The sequence below is a fragment of the Megalops cyprinoides genome, chromosome 21 (assembly GCF_013368585.1).
Source record: "Megalops cyprinoides isolate fMegCyp1 chromosome 21, fMegCyp1.pri, whole genome shotgun sequence".
Lineage (NCBI taxonomy): Eukaryota > Metazoa > Chordata > Actinopteri > Elopiformes > Megalopidae > Megalops > Megalops cyprinoides.
The window spans coordinates 899,367-923,519 of NC_050603.1; the positions used below are offsets into that span (position 1 = coordinate 899,367).

Sequence of the window (24,153 nt, forward strand, 5' to 3'; positions counted from 1 at the left end):
TCATCCATGCTCACTTGATCACCTGAAACACCTGAAGCAATTCCTTCTCTCTTACCTTTCTTTTATTAACAATGAGATCTAATGGTCTGATGCACCCATACCTCTCCTAGCTAGCTGGGACCTTGGTCATTCAGCACTTCTAATATTGTTGACTCCTTACCTAGCTTTTGCTTATGTTGTACTCTGCCTCACTTGTAAGGTGCTTTAGATAAAAAAGTGTCTGCTAAATGAATAAATGTAAATGTAGATGCAAATAATGGTGGTTCATCAACGATTATGTGATGGAACTGCCACAGAAACAATTTCCTATGATATTTGATTTACAGATATATCTGCTATCTTCATAAAGTGAGTTAATAAATGATAATAGTAATAATAAAAATAGCAATAATAATAATAATAATAATAATAATAATAATAATAACAATAGGTGGAATTCAGCTGTAAGATGTAGAAAAGTGCATTTTGCTTAATTTAATATTTGAATATTTTATGACTCCTGAATATTCAAAGAGGTGGACCCTAATTCTTCCCTGTGGAAGTGTGTGAAACTTCTTGTGCAGATAACTCACTGCAGAGAGATCAGCATTCACTCACACTGTCAGACAGGAAAATACATTATATTAATCACCTCTGTTATTTCATGCATGGTTCTTAGACCAGGGAGTTGGCTCAGCTCATAACAGAGGTTGCAGGTTCAAACTCTGGTGTGGCGGGACATAGCCGCTGTAGTCCTGTGTGTGGTGTTTAACCTCACATGCTCCTGTACGATACCTAGCTCTGTAAACTAACAGCATACTGTAACATAGCATATCCCTGTACAAGGGGAAGGACTACGCCACAAAATTGCCAAATGGAATTTTCAGGCTGTGTACGCATATATATGCCCTATTGCAGAGAACTACTGTTCTAGAGAGTGACTATTAAAATGATTTTTTTTTCTGGGTTTATGGATACATCCAACTATGCACAAGGATGCAGGGTCATTCTCTGAGGAAAAAGATCAATCTTTCACCTTCCTATTACACAAAAGACCTCTTAGAAACCATAATCAACATCGTGTTATCTAGAGAAACCAAGCATCAAACGTTCAACCAAGGGGAAATGTTCAGTTGGCCAGTGCTTGCACAGTACTTGCTGGTAAGTACTATTTGCGTCCAACCAAACACATTCCCCAGGTTTGCAATTTGCCCACCATCTTGGGTCAGCTTTAAAGACTGATTCAGCAGAGCTTGCATAGTCTGAAATCCTAAAGAACATATAACTTAGATGTCTCATTTATTTGCTGTTAATAATATTTATTATTAAAGATATATAATGGAGGAGAATAAACAAACGTAAAGATGGGACATGTTCACACGGTATGCTGGAAAGCATCAAAATTCACACTTTCAATGTATTTATGATTTATTTCCAAAGATATTCTTTTTTATTTTTGTTTAATTGTGTATAATTTGTCCGGAGCAGTCAAAGGAAAAAAATGCTCAAGTGGACAATAAATTTATTCTATTGTTCTTACTTTTTTCAATTGATGTTGTTCCATGTTAAAATGATTTTTTTGAGGTGCACATACCTCATTTCTAAATGGTAAGCAAAGTTTGTTCCTTCAGCTGCTGTCAACAGACCCATCCACCACAAAGGAAGTAATCACTTCAAACTCAGTCACCAGTAACAGGAAAGATCAATTTCTCTCTCAGCAAAAATTTCATTTCTTTATGCATTTCAAAGGTTTTGTCGCAAAGATTTAATGTACAGGTGATATTAATTTTGGACATTCAGCATGTTGGACAACTTAAAAATTGTTTCAGATCTGTGTTGTTCAGTCAATAAAAAGATTACGTTGAGAAAATTAAATTCAAACATCCACATCACAAAAATGTTTTAGAAAAAATAAAATTACCACATCTACAACTGGGTTAAGATACAAAGAAAAAAAGCATTCTTCTTGAAATATCAGAAGCAGATTATTATAATTGAATATATTTATTGGTGTATTTTCCCAAGATCAAAGCACATTAGTCAGCATTTTGGAAGCACAGTATCTGTGTAAATATCATCAGTGTGTGTTCATTATGCAAACTGATCAGCTCTATTAGATTCGTCTAAAAGCTGAATTATCCACCTGAGCCATCTTAAAAGGTTCAAAAAAACCAAACACCTGCTCCACGTGTACTGTCTGTTTTAAGAGCTAAATTTCCTGTCGTAACTTACAAAATGGCAGACTCTCACAACATTTTCTGTTAAGAAGTAAAAGTTTTTTAAAAAAAGGAAAAGAAACAGAAGAAGTGTTCACCCTATTGGGTTTAATTGTAGATGGATAGCACACAGCTGGTAAGTTGTTGTTTTTTTTTCCAAACAACATTTAAATATGTAATAAAGCTTTTAGACAATTTACTTGCAACATAATTAAATGTACTTCTCTGCTTAACAAACTCACGGAAATAAACTGTAGTAAGAAAGTTTTTTCAAAGGAGCTTTAACATAACTTTCATTTTTATATACTTTTCTTAATCATAAGTTTTTACCCTTCCAAAATTTTGTGTTAAAAGTTACAACACAATTGTTATTTTACACTTACAATTAGTCACAGTAAATATTCTGTTGGAGGTTAGGATCAATATTCCTACAAACACGTAACTCAGGTTTTATCTTAAAATTCAGAGATATTTTTCAAAACAATTTGAAAATGATTTTTGTACAAAACAGTAACACTGGTTGCAAAAATAAAGAAGTACATCGTCATACATTTTCAAGCAACTTTTTAATGACAGGCGAACAAAAAATGTTTTTTCAAACATATATTGTGCATGTTAGTGAACCGCCATTTTCTATCGAAAAAGCCCCACTATGCTGATAGCTACACGATCTGCAAATTCGTTTTCCAGTGAATTTTTTGGGAGAAATACAACAATCACGGTGTAAAAATGACCATCATAAAGCGGAAAGTGTTCATTTGAAAGATAAGACTGAGAAGTTAAATTACACTCCTAGCTATCCCACAAGTATTCAGAAAGGAAAATCGTCCAAGAATGAATGCAGCTCTCACACGCTCTTCCAGTTTTGCGTTATGTTCAATATGGCGTTTCCGCACAACACGCAACTTCCATACATTCAAACATACACATTCCCGAGTCACAAAACGGGTAATAAACGCAAAAACAGACATTGATCTGAAATTATAGCCGCCTAAGTTACAGAGATCACCGCACGAATTGAGCTCAATGTGAATTAATTTCTTATTCCGTTCAGACAGTATTAACATATTTAGCTAGCTTGCGTTTTTTAAATAAGTTTAAGGAAGTTTTTTCACCTTTAGAACCCTATGTCTAAACCTCCGATTTACGTCACTATTGCGGCGAAGACTTGATTGATTCGTTTTTACTTACTCGTTTCTTTCACAGAGGAGGCACACATTTAATGGAGGTTTTAAAATGAAAAGGGTAGTGGATAGCTGCACTATAGGCTATCCGTTGTACAATATGGCCAGCTATATGAAAAGACACCCCTCCCTGAAGCGGGGCGGGGGCCCCTCGGCTGCATTCCAGTGCCAGTACATCTATCGCTTGACTTCCGTTCATATTTTACGTGTAAAGTGGCCCGCGTTAAAACGCAAAGCTATGTACTATGAATGTGCCATACGCGTTTGAATATACAGTAAGCAGTTTGCTCTGTTGGTTGTGCCAGTTCTTTCCTGTAACGCAGAAAATCTGAACAAATAAAAGCCAGAAAACTAAATAATTTAAAGAGCCACCACAGTTAAGAAAATACACGCATCGAGGCTATACATAAACTGTTCTCATGTGCGGGAGGCGATGCATAATAAACGTGATTGAGTAATCCGAGACTAGCCTAATTGTTTTTCTTCTGATTGCTGCAGCCAAATACAGGAGAAGCACACAAGCTGTTACAGAACGGAACTCACTTTTCGTAAAACGAAACAGGCCAATTGTAAAACAAAATTATCAAGTACAAATTAATAACTCAGATACCCAAGACTAATAACAACACGAATGCAGAAGAATAACTCGCATTTTAAAAGAAAAAAATATATTTTCTTGTGTATAATAAGCAGGGCTATAGCGATCGCAGCTCATCGTATGGGAGAGTATTATCGGTATCTTTATAACTGTGAAATTCCTGAGGTTATTTACCTTATTTGTAGCGATAAATAGATAAAAGCTACCCTTTTCGCGCCCTGATTCGTACAGGACACTGCTGTAGAAAAGCCAATGAATGAACGACCTGTGATGAAGGCGGCGGAGGGGGTACGAGGGGAGAGGCTGCGCTCTGATTGGACGGTCCTCACAGCCAATAGAAGAGCTCGCTGGGCCATGCCAAGAAAGAGTACTACAGCGACCATCGTAGTGGTGAAAACAGAAGCAGGAAAGCTCATTGAAAATGCCTTTCATGTACTTACATTCCTAGATATTCAATTTTAGCGATACCAACACTGAAACGAGACAAATAAGTGTGCCTATGCGCGTAGCAGTGTGTGAGAGCGGTTTGAGATCCTATAACAACAGAGGACAACTATCTTATTACGTTAAAGAGCCCAGCAATCGCACATTCCCAGGATAATAACCACAAAAAAATGCTTTTTTACGATTGTTTAATTCCCCGGCTACCAGAAAGCAAGTTTCTGTTGAAATCTCAGTGTGATCAGCTTTGAATTGCTGCACAACAACCGCATAGTTCAAGTACGCAAAATGAAAATATGCTTAAACCCATTCTTGTATTGCATTTAGAATTACATTGAATAGGTTGCCTATTGTGGCAGAAAACAGTAAAAAAAAAACAAAAAAAGAAAATAGGCCTGCTAAAATGATGTCACCTCTGACCCCGGGGCGGTGCTGGTGCTGGGGGACGTGGAGTGCTGCGTGCAGCGTGTGAGGGGAAATGCCGCCAGTAACGCAGGGGCGCCATTTGTAACATTCTGCGTGGAAAGTAACCTTTCCGTGCGCAGAACCTGCAGCTCCAGCGAGCAAAGCAACGAGAGCTTTCACAAACATGAAACTTATCTTTAACGAATCCGTGTCTTTTTGTGTAATATTCTGACTTAAATCAGAACAGCAATTAGTGGTGTAGCCTACTTGCTTTCATAACTGCACATCTAGATTTTTTTTGTTTGTTTTTATTTTAGTTACACTAATGAATTAAAAACGACTTGCCCTGAAACTACAATGTCCTGCAATAATTCCATTAGCAACAATAGACACAAAAATGTAAATGTTATTCAAATCTGCGAAGGCACTTAATGAAGTATACAGAGTAATTACCGCCTTGTCATATTTCAGTTTCTGCCAAAGTACACAACGTGAGTTAACTGCCGCTGATTACGCATGAACTGAATTTACGATAATTTAAAGGCATTAGAGTTTTGAACACAGAATGCGTTCAACTATTTTAATTGTATTTTAAATGCCAAATGTCTGGTTGTGGTTGTTATGTTCTACGGTTTCTCCTTCGCTATGTTCTCAACATTTTAAGAGATAACAATTCAGTACAATTTTACCAAATATTCACCGTGAGGTATTTTAAATTGTCCACTATAAGATTCAGGCTTCTGATAACCCGTATCGTAGAGTCGTAAAGGCCTACGACTTTGTATGCGTTTATTTTTATGGACCAGAAGATTATAGAATGTGGACACATACATGATCTGGAAATTAATGTGCTTTGCTACCTTTGCACACTGGCTTGAGGCGGTTGGTGGTGTAGCCCCCCTCCCACTGACACACCCTCCACCCCCATTCAGAGAGAGGCCTTCTCGCCACATGCAGGAAACGTAGTGCGAGTTCGCCATGTTCAAGCGGAGCGACTCTATCAACGCAGGGTTCCGCTCAAACTGTTCATGAAGCAGGCCGTTGCGGCGGTATGAAAAAATACAGATCCGTCTCATGGGGTCATAGATCACTAAAGTGCGATAAATTCTGGGTCTCACAGCCCAGATCTGGAGCGAGAGCAGTGTTACCGAGATTCAGGAACGACAAGCGGGGCTTGGTGTGTCAGACTTCTTTTACATGTTGTGGGCGCATCAAGGGACGTAGCTACATGTGAAATGAACACAGGGCACACCATTTTACTGTGACAGCATTCGTGAATGGCTCCTTCCCCCTCTTCCTGCATCAGCTGCACTCCACAGCCACACTTGCACGAAACCCCCGCAGTATCTTTTTCCAGCGCGAGCGTGCATGCAATGCCGTTTTACTATTCCGGCCAACAGCCAATGAGAAGCAAGACTCGCAAAGAAAGGCACTATAATGGAGAAGGGGGTCGTGCTTGCTATAATATGATTGTGGGGAATGATAGTGCGGCCGCACTCACGAAATCCCTACACGTACGTAGGTTCTCCCCACGCTAATCCTCTCTCCCCCCAGTCCCCACCCGCTTTCCCGTACCATTTTCCCCATCCAACACTTAATTGGGGAACCAGGATTCCTCACGTGCGAAGTTGATTTGTAGTTTGAACACGTGGCTCATTCAAAAAAGCCGGAATATTCAAGAGATTTTTTCTTCTGGATTTTATTCAGAGGCGGCGCCAGCATTAACGTATGTGACATTTTCAGTCTTTCTGCCAAAGGGGTTCGGGGGAAGACAAAAAGTACTTTTCTCCTGCTTTCTGCCCAATCCGCCATCGTTAGGAAAGGCTGAATAAATAATTACGAATTTATTTTGCGCGATAGACGGGGCGAGCGAGCGCGGTACATTGATAGGCTTCCTATTAAATATATCGATAGCTAGCCTAAATAGGGAAGCATAGTCTACTCTGTTTTGTGATAGTGCGTTTCACCATAAGACTACATCTGTAAGGATAAATCACCTTTTTCTGCAGAAGGGTTGGCATTTTTTCCGCGCTTGACACCATGAATAAGCTCTATATCGGCAACTTGAGTGAAGAAGCGAGCCCGTTGGAGTTGGAAAGTATCTTCGAGGAGTGGAAGATCCCTTGCAGCGGCCCGTTTCTTGTGAAAACGGGTTATGCGTTTGTGGATTGCCCCGACGAGAAGGTGGCTATGAAGGCCATAGACATTCTTTCAGGTAAGAGAAGAGCGAACACGTCGTAATACGTCCGGGCTTTTAAACGCTATGTGAGTTGAGAACGCGTTTGCGTTTTATTCGGATATATTAACGCAGCGATACTGTTAAAACCGAAGGATGTGAACCATTAATGGAGCTAGGGGTGGGGTGTATCTAAAGCCTTTTTCTTCCTTCCTTTTGCATTACCACTCGTTTAGAGTGTGACGTCGTGGATACACTGTCATCACTTATTTTTCTCTTTAAAATATAATTTGTATCTGATCTGAACCAGTCGGTTCCACAACAGAGTATCGCCCATTTTAGAGGCGCTGGGAGAAAGGACGCCTAATTCAGTGCTACTCCATACCGCGCGGAGCGGCGGGTCCGGGTGCTGGGTCACTGTCTAACATAGTGGAGATGCTGTTTTTGATTGCAATAACCGTCAGCTGTCTGCCTGGTTACTTTTGGGATTTTGAAGTGTATAAGATCACACATTCACTGAAGTATAAAATGAAACGTTTCAATCTCAGTGCTCGTCTCAGGGAAAAAAAAGTTACCTTTAACGTGTGTGTAACCATTGTGTTGGCTGTTTCAATTGTTTCTTAATTTTGGCATAAAGTTAAACTTATTTGTCCTTGAATTGGAGGTATACTGAAAGCTGTGCGTACTGTGTGTTTGTTTAATTTAAAATAAAAATGGAGATCCGAAGATGTTAATAATAGCAGCTACAGAACTAAGTGAAGCGGATGAGAAAAGGAATGCATGTATACATCACACAGCTGGGGTCGGTGGGTGTCTGGCTGTATGGCGTGGGGCAACTTTGTCCACCATATCTTGTTAGCCAACTAGCTAACAGTTGTGCTTTGTCTGAAATGCAGGCTACAGCAGTTTAAGTGCGTTAATGTTTGTTTGCTCGAGTATCTAGCAAGTGTGATAGGTAATTAGTTGATGCACTCCTTTTTTTCTAAAAATGTTCTTTTTAGTTAAACAAGGAGTTAAGTCATGCACTGTAGTTTCGTTATCTTTTGCCTTGTTAGCTGGACCCTCGGGCTCACACACGAGCTCAAATCCATTATTTTTGTCCCCCCACCAGGTAAAGTAGAACTTCATGGAAAACTTCTAGAAGTGGAACATTCTGTCCCTAAAAGACAAAGGTAAAATTCTTCATCAAATTTCAAGTTAAATTTGGCCACGTCTGTGTGTGCAGAGTTGTGTTGTTGTCCACTGTGTATTGGAGTTTGGATACATGCTGAAATGCACCACATTGCTTCCCCAGGACGCATCCACCCTGAGGCTGGGGAGTATTGTCTACAGCTCGCTAAAAGATTTCTAATTGCAATCAGGCATTGTTTGGGCCTTTGAAGGAAAAGAACGTTGTGTTTATATGAATTTAGAAATCATGTGAATTGGTTTAAATGCGAGAGATTGTTTGTGGGGGGTGTAAATTTTGGGTCTGGCCTAGTAAAACCTGCGAGGACTGGAGTGTTTAAGTTTCCTCCCAGTCATTTATATTCAGGCATTAATTTTACACGCGCCGAAAACTGCAACTCATTTGAATTTTGTGAGCAGGCGAATATGTGCACACACATGACACAGTATATTTTTGATGCGAATTAAAAAAAATGTTTTGAATTTCTACACTGTTAAAAGGGACGTATTTTTTCAAATATGGTGTCGCCCATTTGTAGAAAAAACTTGTTGTACATTCCTTGTCTCGTGTTTCCTTCTCTCAACACGCTTTGTGATGCAGTTGGGCTGTAAAAATGAGCCCTGCTAGGATAGAGGCCTGCTCGCGATCATGTGCTCCAGGCCTGCAGTTATGGCCCGACGTGTAACGTCCTGGCTTACAGAAACAATTACCAATTTATGCCCCCCATTCACCTCAGCCATGCAAACTGTGCAAACCCTGGTTTTATACACCCCCCGCTCGTGTGTCCGCTGCCTGAAACGGTATTGATTTGGCCTCACGGCCGACGTACAGAGCTGCAGCAGGCACACGTAGGCTGTGTGGCTGTATGTCCTAATGCACGCAAGCGCCACTGCAGCGATTTTATTTTGTTCATATTTTAATGTTCACTGAAAAAGGAACGCCAGTTTGCATGCTGTATCTGAAACGAAAGTGTTTGTGTGTTCAAGTAATGCAATAGTGTAAAATTGAGTAGGCTATTTTGAAAATCTGTGGAGGGATTTTTTTGTGGTGTTAAATGTCAAGGTGACGCCATCTAAATACGAGTTGTAATATTTTGAAAAATTCGGTAAGACGAAATTGACTAAATGTAAAACTGATAATGAGGTGATGCATGAAAACTAGTATGTTCACGAGCGGAACCATCGTTTTTCCGCAGTTAAAATGTATTTTAATATTTTTATTTTCTGTTGTCATTTAAGATTAGATTATTCATTAAAAGAAAAGTGGCTTCATTAAACGAAGTGGCACCGTTTTGTAAACCTAAAAACAAAATGGCAGCGCACATGTTTTTTTTTTTTAATGCAATAAGCATTCTAATTCTGTTTTGTTTTGCGTAATCCACCCTCCGTCTCACGCATATACCCCTTTTATATCGCATAAAATGAATTAAAAATTAAAATTGTGCATTCCACCTCTAATATAAATTAATCTGTAAACGTGGGTCAGAATTGAATGGTGTGGACATGGTTAAACTGTTTTGGTGGAATAAATTTAAATTTTATTCCCCTCCCTCCACCTGGAAATGGTGTGAAACGGATAGAATGAAATGATTTGAGCTGGTTTCTGTACAGTGTTGGGGGTGTAGGTGTCCGGTTGGAGATGTCTTTTAAAGGGGTATGTTTCCGCTGGATTTTAGTAACTTATTTTCCCTCATGTTAAAGCCATGCCACCCCCCCATATACATGCTCCCACAGAGGAGGGGTGAGGCTGCTCTCTGTGAGGTCAGCTCCTACAGCCAGCCAATGAGAGCAGGCTGCCAGAATTCTCAGGCCTTGACATTCCAGGCCTGGTGGAGATCAGCTGAGCTCCTGGCCACTCAGGAAGGCTTGACCTTTGAACCCTTGGGGAAGGGGGGGGCACCAGAGCTCTGTGATCCAGTGGTGGGGGAGGCTGGAGGGCAGAATCGTCATGGTGCAGACAGGATGTGTTCGGACCCTGCCGAGTGAAACAGGGTGGTGATTCGCTGCAGAACGGCACACGCAAACATAACCTTTTTTTTCCCCTTCCACCATTTTTTTTTCCATCTCTGTGTGTCTCCACACGACCTGGAGACATTCTCAACTCGGCTGCTTCTCAGATCACTGCTGATAGGTGTGACTTTGTTCCTCAACCATTTGTGGAGTGGGGAGGTGTGTGTGGTTGGTTGCGGGGGGAACCTTATTCAGGGCCGTTTTTTCCCCCTAACCTGATTGGAGTGTTGAGAGCGCATGCCTGCAGGCCCTCCCCTCCGTCAACAGCAGGTGTACGGGTCACGGCTTTTACCCCGTCGTCTTTCGTGAAATTTTAAGGGGTTAAAGGTGTTGGTGCTGCGGCCGTTCCTTCGTGCTGTCGGTTGCTGGCGTGTTGGAGGGAGGGCTGCGTTTGCTGCAGGGGTGAAGGGTCACCTGGCACACCTGTCAGCAGGGCCGTGTGGGGTAAAGTAACGGACACAGTGAGCAGGTGAAGTTACCTGCTTCCGAAGCCAAAGGCAGGAGATTGAGGCTGTTTATTTTTTTTTTTTTAAAACTTAAGTCTGAGTGTGTAACTGGGGTTTATGATTGCATTGAGCCCCGAAATGGTAAACACACCCTGCTTTTCGTGCTCTGGCTGGAGTCACTGCCTCTGCAGGTGAACTGGCTGCAAATGTCAGGCTCGACTCTGACAGCAGTGAACGTCTGGCCTACCTGTAGGCTACTCGCTAAAGAACTGTAGTTTTGATCCTCTCTGTCTGAAATAAAGCGAACCTAAATTTGGCAGAAAGTTTTGAAAGGGCACAGAATGTGAAAACCTTATGAGTGACTGGTGCAAGGGTGACCTAAAGATCCATTTATTAAAAAATCCATTTGTCAAAAAAATGCATTTGAAGGTTTTATTGATGATGAAGTCTAAAAGATCAGTGTTTTGGGTATAGGGTGTGTGTCACATGCACAAATGCATGCTATCACAGTGTACCCATCATGCTTTGCTGTGCAGTCTCAGGCCCTCCTGCCCTTTGGGTTTGTTCTGTAGAGCAGTGCCTATTGCTGATGGGCTGTGATTTACACCTGTCACCTGTGAGGTCAGCTTTTGTTACCTGGGAAATTTGAGGGGAAAAAAAAAAATAAAATTTGCTACAGCAGAAAATGAGGGTAAAATCCACCATTACAGCCTGTAGCTCTTACAGCCCCACCCCTGCACACTAACGATAAAACATATAAAACATTCCATTTGGAATGGGAGCCCAAAGTTCCATACAGAGAAAACTGTCGTGTGTGTGTGTGTTTATATATACATACATACACCACACACACACACACACACACACACACACACACTCAAGCTGTCATTCAGTTTATGTACACACATCATGAAGATGTCATGCTTTCTTTTTGCAAAAATTTCCAGTACATGGTGCAGTTTACCGTGGGCATCTACACTTAGAATCCTGGTTCAGACACGTCAGAATGGGCCAAACTAAAGCGATTTATTCGCTGCGTTTTTCCCCTGGGTACCCTTACTTCTGAATCTCAAATTTTCATTTGAAAACATGAAGAAAGAACAGACTCAGGTGAGCGTAGCGGGTGAATTCGGCAGACGCTGTCCCAGTGCTTTCGCGGACGCTGCTGGAAACAGCCCCTCTGTGGACCCGGGGGGGTGGGGGTCGTCCTGCTGTGAGTCGGGGGTGATTTGGTGATTTGTGTGATTATTGCTGGTTGGTGGTTGATTTTGCAAGTTACATTTGTGGTTTTGGGGGGGGGGGTGAAAAGCTCTTGTTTGGGTGAATCCAGCTTTTCCAAGTTCATTGACTTGGTGAGTGCTTACTGCTGCAGAGTGGTTATCCTGGAATTAAATTCACTTTTAATTTGCTGATAGGAATGCACGTTAGAGGGTAGTTGTCAGGAAGGCTGGGGCTAGACTGACCAGTACAACAGCCTGAGGTGGTCTTTAAGACGTTGCCATAGTGATGGTTTTGTCACCAAGCCCAGCGGCAGTTGTACATCTCGTACCTGTGGGTTTAAGTCTTGTGTAAACATGCTGTGGACTTTGGAGTCACGTCATGCAATATAATGCAGCCGGTTTTGTAACCGAACCGTTAACAAATAACTGATGTTCATTTCACTATTAATGCTAATGACCAGGGAGGAATGCAGAGAACTGTATTGAATTCATTCCTTGCATTTCAGCTGTAGGGAAATTGATTCTCCTGAAGTAACGTCTCATAGTTGTGCTTATTGCAAACTGACTAATTTAAAGTTCCTCAGACTGCTTTAGGTTTAAGGCAGGTGTGAGTTCCTCAATCCCCCCCCTGTCTTTCATGCTGAAAGTCTCTGATCGCTTGTAGGTGCAGATCAGATCAGGTAGGCTTGGAATGAGCAGGATTCCTGATGCTGTCACTATGTCACTGCAGTCTGAGTGTGCATGTCTCAATACACACACACACACACCCGCATTCTGCAGAAATGAATGCACGTCCACATGCATGCAGTTCTCACAGCCCATATGTGAGCCTGTGGAGCTGTATCTGTGCCCCTGTGCCTGTTGGCTCTGAACTGAGCTGTGCAGGAAGAAATGGATTTCATATTCGGTCACGTAACGTAGCCGCTGATTCTCCCTCGGATGTTTATCTGGCTGCTGTTGCAGCTTCCTGAGGTGATGTTATTGACAGCAGTATTATTGACGGCTGAATTATGGACTGTTGATAGCTACATAATTGATTATTAAAGTTGTTCACATGCTAAAGCATTTTTGCCGGTTGGAAACCAGGATCTAACTGCTGCAGGAGCCTCTTTTTTTTTTTTTTTTTTTGGAGAGAGGGGAGGAAGACCCTCATCTCCACCTCCATCGCCCCCGGCGGTGGCTGTTGCTCCTCCTGGGTGGGGTGGGTGCTTGTTTTGGGTCCCTGTGCGCTCTCTGCTGTAAGGGTGGTGTAGAAAAGCTGAAGGTTTGTTATGGATGCGAGCATGCTCAAATGACGCTGGAAAGATCTACAGATTTTTTTTTTTCCTCTGGAAATCTCTTGTGCAAAAAGGAGAATATCAATGGCTATCTGGCTGTGGGGAATTTTTTAATGTGTTTTTTTTTATTCCCTGTGTGGCATTGCACATCTGTGTTTAACCATAGCGCTCGTAGCACAGGTGAGTCCGCCTGCCACAGGGGCACCTGCTTTTTTCTCTGAAAGCGGGATTGAGGCAGACCACACCTTCACTCTGAGGGCGGATGTTGGCAGCTCTGCCAGGGGAAGTATCGTCTTTTCCACGTGTGAAACGATTGAAAAGATTCCTTTTGGGACCTAAAAAAAGGCAGTGCCGAAATGCAGAGGGTTACCTGTGAATGGTGGGGAGAAGGGCTGGGACAGGGCTGCGCTCTGACCGCTTTCTCTGCCGGCTGCCGGAGAGCGGGGGAGCGGAGCGGACGCTCAGCCTGTCAGAGCTACAGGCGCCATGTCTCTCTCCGTGAAGTAAGCGCGTGTGTGTGTGTGCGTGTGTTTGCGTTTGCATTTGTCCTGTCTGTGTTCTAGGAGCTAGGTGTGTTAGGGGTGTGAATATACATACACACTCGCCCACATGCACACTGGATGCCTTGTGTTCAGCTTTCAAACTTGCATTTTGGTGCAGTTTAAGGAGAGGAAGCTGGTGTGTGTGTGTGTGTGTGTGTGTGTGTGTGTGTGTGTGTGTGTGTGTATATAAGGTATCATTAAACCCTGCAGGTACTCCTGCGCTGGCCGGAGGTGCAGGTAGCCTGCCCAGCGTAAAGGATCCTGCAGGTGTTCCCAACCCAGTCGCCCAGCTCCTGGGTCTCAGCCAGGGCTTAGCCCGGGAGCCGGGCGAGCTGTCGGGCGAGGTGACCGTTAGGGGGCGGGTCCTGCGCACTGCAGTGGTCAGGTGTCTGCTGGGGGGCGGGGCTCTGGTGCAGGACTCTAACATGGGCTCTCTGTTCACAGGAGCTGCAAGCTGCAGATCCGGAACATTCCGCCGCACATGCAGTGGGAGGTGAGTGTGAGCCGCCCTGCCCAGCCTTTCCCCCCACTGTGGGGGCTAAGCTAGCATCAGCTCTGCTGCAAGTTTCACATGCAGTGGGAGGTGAGTGCGAGCCGCCCAGCCCAGCCTTTCCCCCCGCTGTGGGGGCTAAGCTAGCATCAGCTCTGCTGCAAGTTTCACATGCAGTGGGAGGTGAGTGCGAGCCGCCCAGCCCAGCCTTTCCCCCCGCTGTGGGGGCTAACCTAGCATCAGCTCTGCTGCAAGTTTCACATGCACGCCTCCAGGGGGCGCTGTGGCCACTGGCATCACAGGCAGGGCGAGATCGTAAGGTCCCCTCAGAAAACCGAAAAAGATTCCCACAGGGTGCTGCCCTGTGAGAGCTGCAGGTAAGCTGGGGGTGGGGGGGTGACAGGCTAGCTCTTGGTGCACTCAGTGTTTTAAGGATCATTGGCTTTGAGGTGGCAGAGTCTTTAGTTTATGTACATAATTCATAGTAAGCGAGTAAGTCAAAAGGGCCGCTGAAATGTACATTATATCCACTCCTATAAAGATGGATCTCTCCTGCGTCTGGGGAATGGAATGAGGGAAGAGGGCGCTTGCCTAATCCTCTTCCTCTCGGTGCCGTCTGTCCCGTGCCGGCCTCGCCCCTGTGCCGTCTTTCCCGTGCCGGCCTCGCCCCTGTGCCGTCTTTCCCGTGCCGGCCTCGCCCCTGTGCCGTCTTTCCCGTGCCGGCCTCGCCCCTGTGCCGTCTGTCCCGTGCCGGCCTCGCCCCTGTGCCGTCTGTCCCGTGCCGGCCTCGCCCCTGTGCCGTCTGTCCCGTGCCGGCCTCGCCCCTGTGCCGTCTGTCCCGTGCCGGCCTCGCCCCTGTGCCGTCTGTCCCGTGGCGGCCTCGCCCCTGGGCCATTAGGGCTGCTGCATGCACACACTCGCGGTGTCTGCGCTGGCTGCTTGTGCGCACGCTGGCAGTGTGTGAGCAGTGTGTGTTGGAGAGCTTCTTGCTCCTTCATCTGAGCGGTTGAAGCGATGGCGGAGCCCACCTGTGTCCCTCACCTCATCCTCCTTTTCCCGCCTCACAGAGAGGGCTGGGGGGGCAGGGGGCCCCAGGCCTGTGACACGGTGTTCCTGCACGATCTGCGGGAAACTCAGTGAATTGGGAGTGTTTGATTGGTTGGTGTGTGCTGGTTACAGCTTACCCAGGGTCATACTTGCAAGGTGTCCCCTGGGCCCCCTCTCCTGCTCTGCTCAGTGTGGTGATATCTGCTGCTGATAGAGGCTTCTTTTGATCAGCTGGGGGTAAAAGGACGCTGTTACGAAGGGGACCTTTTAACTGAGTTATCTGCCTGATAAACGGACTCAAACACACCCACACAGCCGCTGCGGCACCATGCAGTGGCGTTCTTGACCTCCGCCCCCCAGATCACGCAGTGGCCTCCTCTGCCTCACATGGAATGCTGCTTCTCCAGTCCCTGCATGCCATTGGATGATGCCTTTGATAGGCAGCTGAAACGGCCACTGGTTTTCCATGACTGAGTCAGGAGCCTGTGGTTGAAAGTGTCACTTCCTGTTCCAGACTGGGCTGGTGGGATGGAGGGGGGAGCAGAGGGGGGCCTCTAACCGTCTGAGATGCACATGCTAACAGCCGAAACCCTGACCTGTAGCCAGCTCCAGAGTGCGGGGGATAGTGTGGAGCAAGCATGCAGACAGCCTGGAGAGATGTTGGTTTAGAAAGCGTGCTTTTGATGACTGGGTAATTATTTCTGCAATACGCACAATCGGAGCTGTGTTCTAGTGCGACTGGGGGGTGTTCGGAGATGACACGTTCCGTGTGTCCCCCGCTTCTCTGGGGCTCTCCTGGACTGTGATCCGGAGAGTCTGCCCCTCCAGACCGCACGTGTTGCGCTGTTTCCAGACGGACCGCCTCAGACCCGTTCCGGAGGCGAGCTCGGTGCTGGAGACTTGCTCCCGCTCCGGCCCTCATGCGGCCTCCGTCTCCAGTGAAGCGTTCACTGGCAGCCCTCAATTTCAAAACCAACATAGTTTGTTTTTTGAGTTTAAAATAAAGTTTGGACTCTGTGTCTTAGCAGCGAGAGATGACTTTGCTAAATTGAGAGGGCTTTCTTTAGGATTGGAGCTTTATTTCCTTCTCTGATTTCTCTAGTTTGAGGAGGGCCTCATGCTAGGCATGCTGGGAGAATTTCCAGGGGTTTTTCCTCTTCTCCCCCCAGCTGTACCTGTGAACTTCTGTGAGTTTGTGGTGTGGGGGTCAGGATCAATCATCTGAATGTATAAAAAAAAAAAAAAAAAATTCTACTGTAATTTTATTAGTTCGTGTATCTTAAAACACTAGGTGTAAGCAGAAAACAACAGAATGGTTTATATCAGAAAATAAAAGTTGCTAGTGTCATTCTGCTGAAATTTGAGTGTATGGATGATTTGAGAACGCTTTTGGAGATGTTGGAGTTGAGTGGTCTGAGTCACGGCTGTGCTTTGTCTCCCTGCACAGGTGTTGGATGGCTTGTTAGCTCAGTATGGCACTGTGGAGACCTGTGAGCAAGGTAAGGCTGCCGTCTGTGTCGTCAGAGACATGCTCATTGGCTCGGTGCCGAGTGGGCAGGGTTTAATCTGTGCGCTTGTCCATTGCAGTGAACACAGAGACGGAGACTGCCGTGGTCAACGTGAAGTATGCTGTGAAGGACCAGGCCCGACTGTGAGTGCCCCACAAACCTCTGTAGAACGTCCGTACAACTCTGACAGAACACAGTGCTCATGCAGAGCTGGTTTCTTGCTGGAAGCCCCGATAGGGTTTTCGTTCTGAGAGAGAGAGACTGCTGCCTCCTACAGTGTCGTCTCCTCCCGAAATCGGCCTCTGTGAGCACAGTGAGGAGTGAGCAGAAAGCCAGGCCAGTGCCTCTGAGGCCCTGCAGGTGTGAGTGCAAATGAGCAGCTCTCTGCTGTCCTCTACTGGCCTGACCCTCACACCGCCTTCAGAGAGGGGGAGATTGTTATGCAGTTAGGGCAGTAATTATATTAGAGATAACAGGAGGATCCCAGATATGCTGCTCACTTTTTCTGAATTATTTATATTTATTTTGTAATTACTGTACCTGTGAATTGCCACCTATAATGACAAACCAGGTATGCAGCAATTAAACCTTATTTTTTTGCTCTGGCAGGCTGTGTCTGAAAGCAGTCAGCCATGAAACCTGTAATGGCAGGTGTGAGCTGGGTTTTAATCTGCTCTGTTAACATAGTAGAGCATTTAAAGTTCACCTGTCATGTCTCTGCCAGCTGGGGGGGGGTGCGGTGGCAGCAACAGTGAGTGCTCTGTGCCACAGTATGGCTAAGGAAGATGTTCACACCTGGAATGTTAGTGGTCTTAATTACCCATCTTTGCATCAAAAGTTTTGTCCCTTGCTGATGAAGTTCTCCCGTTCCCATGTTCCAGGGCTCTGGAGAAACTGAATGGGTTCCTGATGGAGAACTACGCCCTGAAGGTGTCCTACATCCCGGACGAGACCGCAGTACAGGAGCCGCCCCCCGTGACGGGACGGCGCGGCTTTGCCCCCCGGGGCCCCCCCCGGCAGGGGTCGCCGGGGGCGGGCGCGCGGCCCAAGGTCCAGTCCGACGTCCCGCTGCGCATGCTGGTACCCACGCAGTTTGTGGGGGCGATCATCGGCAAAGAGGGGGCCACCATCCGCAATATCACCAAGCAGACGCAGTCCAAGTGCGTCACCTGGGCCGAGCGCGTAAATTCACAAATGCGCACGCACGTGGTCACACGTATGTCAGCACACTCGCACAGGCACACACACACACGCTCCAACACTTTAAAACCAAACTGAGTCAAAAATGCCACATTACTTTAAATGTTTTTGTTTTCCACCTACAGGACAAGGGATCTGTAGACATGCAGTGTCCCATGTGTAGTTAGTAGTAAAGGAGTGGTAGTATGAGCAGTATTCGTATCTGCATTAGCAGTAAAGATGTATTTTATTCCTTTCTCCTTGCCGTCCAGGATCGATATTCACCGGAAGGAGAACGCGGGGGCCGCAGAGAAGCCTATCACTGTGCACTCCACCCCGGACGGTTGTTCCGCTGCCTGCAGGACCATCATGGAGATCATGCAGAAGGAGGCACTGGACACCAAGTTGTGAGTGTGCGCCCCCTGGTGGCGGCTGCAGGAAGGGGGTGGGGGTGCACAGGACAGGGCTCAGGTTTGGAGTCCTCCTCATTGTGCTGTAGCAGACAGGAAGTGGTTCCCTCAGCAGGGACACTCTCATTGGTCATCGTTTGCTCTGTGCTTTCAGTACTGAGGAAGTCCCCCTGAAGATCCTGGCCCACAACAACTTCGTGGGCCGGTTGATCGGGAAGGAGGGCCGGAACCTGAAGAAGATCGAGCAGGACACCGACACCAAGATCACCATCTCACCGTGCGTGTGCTGCCCGGGGCGGGGGGGGGGCGGGGTGGAGCCGGGCATTGTGGGTTAAAAATCAGTGTCAGAGACCAGGAAACTTAAGGCTCACAGAGACTAGGAAGCACCTAGCTGTGCAGTAGATGGCGCACTGAAGGTGTCTTTGGTGTTCCTCTCGGAGCAGGACTGGGGAGCTCGAACCCTGGTGGGGTGCAGTGTATGCTGGTCTTTTTTTCCAGCCATTCCCCCTCATTTGCAGTGCAGGCCAGTAAAATGTGCAGAGTTGAGAGTAATTGGAAGACTGGCTCACTAAAGTACAACAGTAAGGCTGGGACTCCCCCCACAGTCTAACCCCCTCCGCAGTCTGCAGGACCTCACGCTCTACAACCCCGAGAGGACGATCACGGTGAAGGGGACCATCGAGGCCTGCGCCCGAGCTGAGGAGGAGGTGATGAAGAAGATCCGCGAGTCCTACGAGAACGACGTCGCTGCCATGAACGTACGTTTCCCATAACCCTCTGTACCCATGGCAATGCTGCGCTCGATATGGCTAGAGTAGAGAAGCATGGCCTCCTGGGAGGAGTGTGGTTGTCCTCATTGGCTGGTTTGACCTTCCAGGCTGAGTGTAATGAAATTGAGTGATGTTTGAGTAACACTAACACCAGTCCTGTAAGCATTCTCTAACATCCTGCTCCTCTCCACAGCTGCAGTCAAACCTCATTCCTGGGCTGAACCTGAACGCCCTGGGGCTCTTCCCCTCCTCCTCGGCTGCTGTCACCCCCTCTGTGATGGGCGGTCCCCCCCCGGGAGCCCAGGCAGCGTACCCCTCGTTCGGGGTGAGTGTTGCTGCTACGCCCTCCTCTGGCTGAATGGAATTGGGGGTGGGTCGGGGGTTGTGGAGGCCTCCCTCCTGTAGGGGGGAGCAGTTGGAAGTGATTTCGACTGTTTGCTTGCCTCTCTTGTAGAGTTGTCCGTTTGGGAGCGATGTGCCATTTTGGCCATCCATGGTGTCGGCAGGCAGCCAGCCCCTTTCTGTAAGTCCCCCTTCCCATGGTGCTTTGCACGGCTTCACCGGGCGGCTGGCTGCGGAGTCGGGTTCAGGACACAGTGGTTTGAGCCCTTTGCTGTGGCTGAAATGATCATGCTGAAGGCTGGGCTGTGCTGTGGCCGTCTGCAGTGTCTTCAGTGAAACAAGGCTGCACACAGAAACGGACGCTGCAGACTCCCAGCGGATTGGCTGCTCACCGTATTATCATTAGTAAGGATACACAGTAATTTTGGGGTAATTTCTGGAATATTCTGAAGGTTTCCAGTTTTTAGATTTTAATGGGAAAGTAGATATCGGCAATCTCCTGTGTAATACTGAAATGTAGAACCGGTGTTTTCTGTTCTAACTGTAGGTGGTTATTTCAGTCAACAGAGAGATGCTGTAAAATTGGTGGCTGCAGAATCCAGTCTGTATTTGTGGGGTTGTGGTAGTTTCTGATGCAAGATGAGTTGTGTTTTTAAGCCTGTTGCCTCTTTGGGCCTTTGGTGGTGGTGATGTCCAAATCTCAGGAGTTGCTTTCCTTATTTGTGTAATACATTATTTAAATTGACTCGGTAATGCCAAATATGCCAGCACTGTCCTACGCTAACAGCTAACACACGCTGGGGGGGGGAGGCAGCGTCTAAATGGCCGGTGCATTGATTTAACACTGCTGCAGGAAGGGATTTAACATTACTGCTGTGTATCCGGTGGTACTGGAAGTGTGTGAGATCCAGCGTTACTGCTGCAGAAGTGTGTGAGATCCAGTGTTACTGCTGCGGAATTGTGTGAGATCCAGTGTTACTGCTGCTGGGGTAAAAACTGGAAGGAGAGAATGCTCCCCTGTTCAGGTTGGGTCAGGGAGTCAGTTTTACAGTACAGATTGGAAGATGAAGAGGTGCATGCTGGGTAAAGAATGTGCTGGGGGTATCTGGCAGGCGCCTCCCACACCGGGCGTGTCAGGAGGGAGGAGCTGCTGTATGAGCTGCTCTTAAAATCATCTGATTGGTGCAGCTCCCTGGATGAGGTGACCTCATTGTCCCCGTGCAATGCCACGCCTGAAAACAAGTCCCTGACGGCAATGTGCCTCACCTTGCGCCTCATCCCAGAATGCTTTGCAGGGTTTCTTAATGGCATCTCCAGGTTGGATTTGCATTCTGGTTCATATTGGCCAGCGCAGCAGTTCTGAAGGCCTTTTCATGGCTCAGTAGCCAGCCTCCTCACCAGAAAGAGTTGTTTGCCCCTCCCACTCTTGGCTGTCCTCCTCCCTCATTGGCTGATGGAGGAAAAAGGTCAGCCATAAATGACAAGGTAATGGCTAAGTTTGGCCTCAGATTGTGCGAGGGCTGTAGGAGGAGGTGGTACTGAAATGGTGAATCCCAGAGAACCGGGGCTCAGAATCAGGGTGTTTCGCTGAGGTGAGCATGGCGGGGCCGCCGTCGCACTTGTGTGTCTGCGTGTGTGTGTGTGTGTGTGTGTGTGTGTGTGTGTGTGTGTGTGTGTGTGTCTGCGTGTCTGTCTGCGTGTGCGCGTGCGTGTGTGTGATGCTGAAGGCTGTGTTCCCCTTCAGCAGCAACCCGAGTCGGAGACCGTCCACCTCTTCATCCCGGCACTGGCGGTGGGCGCCATCATCGGCAAGCAGGGCCAGCACATCAAGCAGCTGTCCCGATTCGCCGGCGCCTCCATCAAGGTGAGTCCTGACTGGGGCGGGCCTGGGTTCTAATGAGCGTGCGCGGGCGCGCCCCTCAAACACTGCAGTGATTCGCTCCCCTGTGCTTCCAGATCGCCCCGGCCGAGGGACCCGATGCTAAGCAGAGGATGGTGATCATCGCCGGGCCTCCAGAGGCCCAGTTCAAGGTGAGGGCTGTGCGCCGGACACACCGCTCCCGTTCAGCGCAGTCCTGCTGCCTGGGACGATCTCCTCCTTCTGTTCTCTGTGTGGTTTACTGAACGTGTCTGGTCCCCTCCACACACAGGCTCAGGGAAGGATATTTGGGAAGTTGAAAGAGGAAAACTTCTTTGGTCCCAAAGAGGAGGTGAAACTGGAAGCTCATATCAAGGTGCCGTCGTACGCTGCGGGGCGGGTGATCGGCAAAGGGGGAAAAACGGTGAGTTCCCTTTAACTGTCGTGCAGGTAAACCGTTTCGGTGCCCCGAGCTGCACTCATTACTCTGACCTCCCTCTCAGGTGAATGAGCTGCAGAATCTCACCAGCGCAGAGGTGGTGGTTCCCAGAGACCAGACGCCCGACGAGAACGATCAAGTCGTAGTCAAAATCACCGGTCACTTCTATGCAAGTCAGGTAAAAGCAGAATTTATGTTCTTCTCCTCCAAGATCAATGCAGGTATGAAAATAGAATAAGCAGATTGTGGTCATTTTCACAAAATCAGCTTTAAAAACACTATGTTTTTAACTAAAATTAAAGTACCAAATTTAGTTTGTTTGGAGCTCTAAGTAATGAGATTTTTTTGTGTATTTTGTCCCTCCTTGGCCACCGTGTAGCACTGTTCAGTTCAGCATTGCAGTTGACCAGTTCTGTTAGCAGGCCTGCCATCTGCTGTATCCACCATGCCAATCAGCGGCCCTCGGCAGAGGCAATAGGCTGGCTGATGCAAAACCAAAATCATACATGTACATCACATTTCAGAGACATAAAGCTCAGAGGGATCCGTAAGCATATACATTTAGATGTAAGTTTGTTGCATTTGGTAATTAAGGCCATATGTTCTGAAAGCGCTTTTGTTGTGAATTTTGATGTTGCATTTTGTGTTCGTTTTCGTGTGTGAAATTAAAAACCATAATATCTGAATCCTGACAATGTAGAACTGAATTCAGATGGTGTGCCCCCCCTTTAGTGTTTTTTGGTTCAGACTCCCTGTCGAATGGTGGTTTTTAAATGTTCATGCCGCTGGATATTTATGGAAAAGTCGGGGGTAACCACAGTGCAAGTACATGGGATTGGATCCCATAACCTGCAGGGTCGCCGGTACGTCTCGCTGCCCTGCACTGCGTCACTCCTCTTCCTGCTGTCCTCCAGCTTGCCCAGCGGAAAATTCAGGAAATCCTGTCCCAGGTGAAGAGGCAGCAGCAGCAGAAGCCGATCTCTGGGGCTCAGCCACTGCTGCGAAGGAAGTAGGTGGGATTTCAGCACGGACCCGCCCCCTCCCGCCTCCCGCGGGCTAATCAGAGACCAGCGCCTCGTCTCCATGGGGACTGAACACCTCTGACCTGGACATGTCTCTGCGAGCCTGAGGGTAGCACTTTTGTTTTTGTTTTCGGTTTTTTTTTTTTTGGTCTTTAACACCAGAAATTGGAAGAGAAACACGATCCCCTTCACTTTGGTGTGCTACGGTCACCTCCTCACGTACTGACAGGTTCTGTTCGTTTGCGTTTCCTAAAGGGTGTGTTTGACGTGTTAATGAAGCTTTCTCATGATTCTCTGGGGATGAAAAGGTATTGCTGCCTGCTGTCTGGGGAGGGAGTGATGGGGGGGGGGGTGATGGGGGGGCGAGTAATCTATTTGGGGAAGGGGGGTGGGCGGGAGGGGAATAGGGAAGTATCTTGTCCCAGTATTGATAGTGGCATTTTATAAATTCGGATGCATTTTATACATAGAAAAACACTGCCAGAGTAACTAAGGGAAGTGTTGAACACTGTTGGCCAGGATATAAATTGAATATTGAATATTGAATATGCATTTTACAAAACTACCTCAGGCTTTGGTACCTCAGAAAAAAAGAAAATGATATATATGAGAAAAAATGTTCCTTTCTTTTTTATTTTGCTTTGTGGTATTTTGTATACTTTATAAAGCTAATAGTTCTTGAACATTTTATTTTTTTAAGAAAATTTAAATTTGGTCAGCTGCCAACTGCGTGTGTTCCAACTCTTATTTTACGAACATATGTACATGTGTATAATGAGCGTGTATATAAAAGTATATGTGTACATACGAGAGTATTAAAGATGAAGAGTTGTGGCGCCCGGTGCTGGTGGCTGCTGGGAGTGTTAAATGGCCTCAGTTTTCCTGAGGTTCTTCAGCACCATCTTCTGGACAGGACATGTACAGGAAAGATTAGCAATGCCGAATAATGCCAACATTACATACTGCAGCAATGCCATTATTTTGGGGGGAGTTTGGGGTTCTGAAATTCATTTTTGATAGTGCGTTAGTTTCGTGTTTAGTTTGGGGGAGGGAGGCGGGAAGAGGGGGCGTTATAAGCACTTGTGAAGCCTCCTATGGAGCCGGACGTTTGGGATGGAGAGCTGCTGCAGGCTGTGCCCGGCTGTGCCAGCCTCCCAGGGCGGACTGTCCTGCATCTGCGTACGGATTTTAGTGTTTTTCAATCACTGCATGAGGGGAGTCGATCGATTGGTAAAGAAGCCGCTCGGTAGCATTAAAGATGTCGGTACTGATGGGGTAAGTTTACAGTAACGCTGCAGCCGCGCGACCGGTTCCGTCTTTCTCCAGAGCCGAAAGGCGGCAAGACTGATTAAAAATAACAGAATCTATAGAAAATACAACGTAAAAATGATTTTTTTTTTTGTTTGGCGCGGAATGTAAATATGATT

At 46.6% G+C, this 24,153-nt stretch overlaps 1 protein-coding gene across 4 annotated transcripts; it reads left to right on the forward strand.

The window, feature by feature from the left end:
- Positions 1–6,314: 6,314 nt before the first annotated feature.
- igf2bp3 (insulin-like growth factor 2 mRNA binding protein 3) lies at positions 6,315–23,010 on the forward strand. Of its 4 annotated transcripts, none has more exons than XM_036555387.1 (15): positions 6,315–7,038; positions 8,111–8,171; positions 14,106–14,154; positions 16,646–16,697; positions 16,786–16,849; positions 17,588–17,866; positions 18,158–18,292; positions 18,450–18,572; positions 18,918–19,053; positions 19,259–19,390; positions 21,152–21,271; positions 21,364–21,438; positions 21,558–21,689; positions 21,769–21,882; positions 22,619–23,010. In XM_036555387.1, the coding sequence occupies exons 1-15, from the start codon at positions 6,864–6,866 to the stop codon at positions 22,715–22,717; spliced, it is 1,746 nt and encodes a 581-aa protein (XP_036411280.1). In that variant the 5' UTR covers positions 6,315–6,863; the 3' UTR covers positions 22,718–23,010. The 4 variants fall into 4 exon arrangements, with proteins under 4 accessions (XP_036411280.1, XP_036411281.1, XP_036411277.1 ...); XM_036555388.1 differs by having other exon boundaries at positions 21,155–21,271; XM_036555384.1 differs by lacking the exon at positions 6,315–7,038 and having other exon boundaries at positions 7,927–8,171.
- The last annotated feature ends 1,143 nt before the right edge of the window (positions 23,011–24,153 follow it).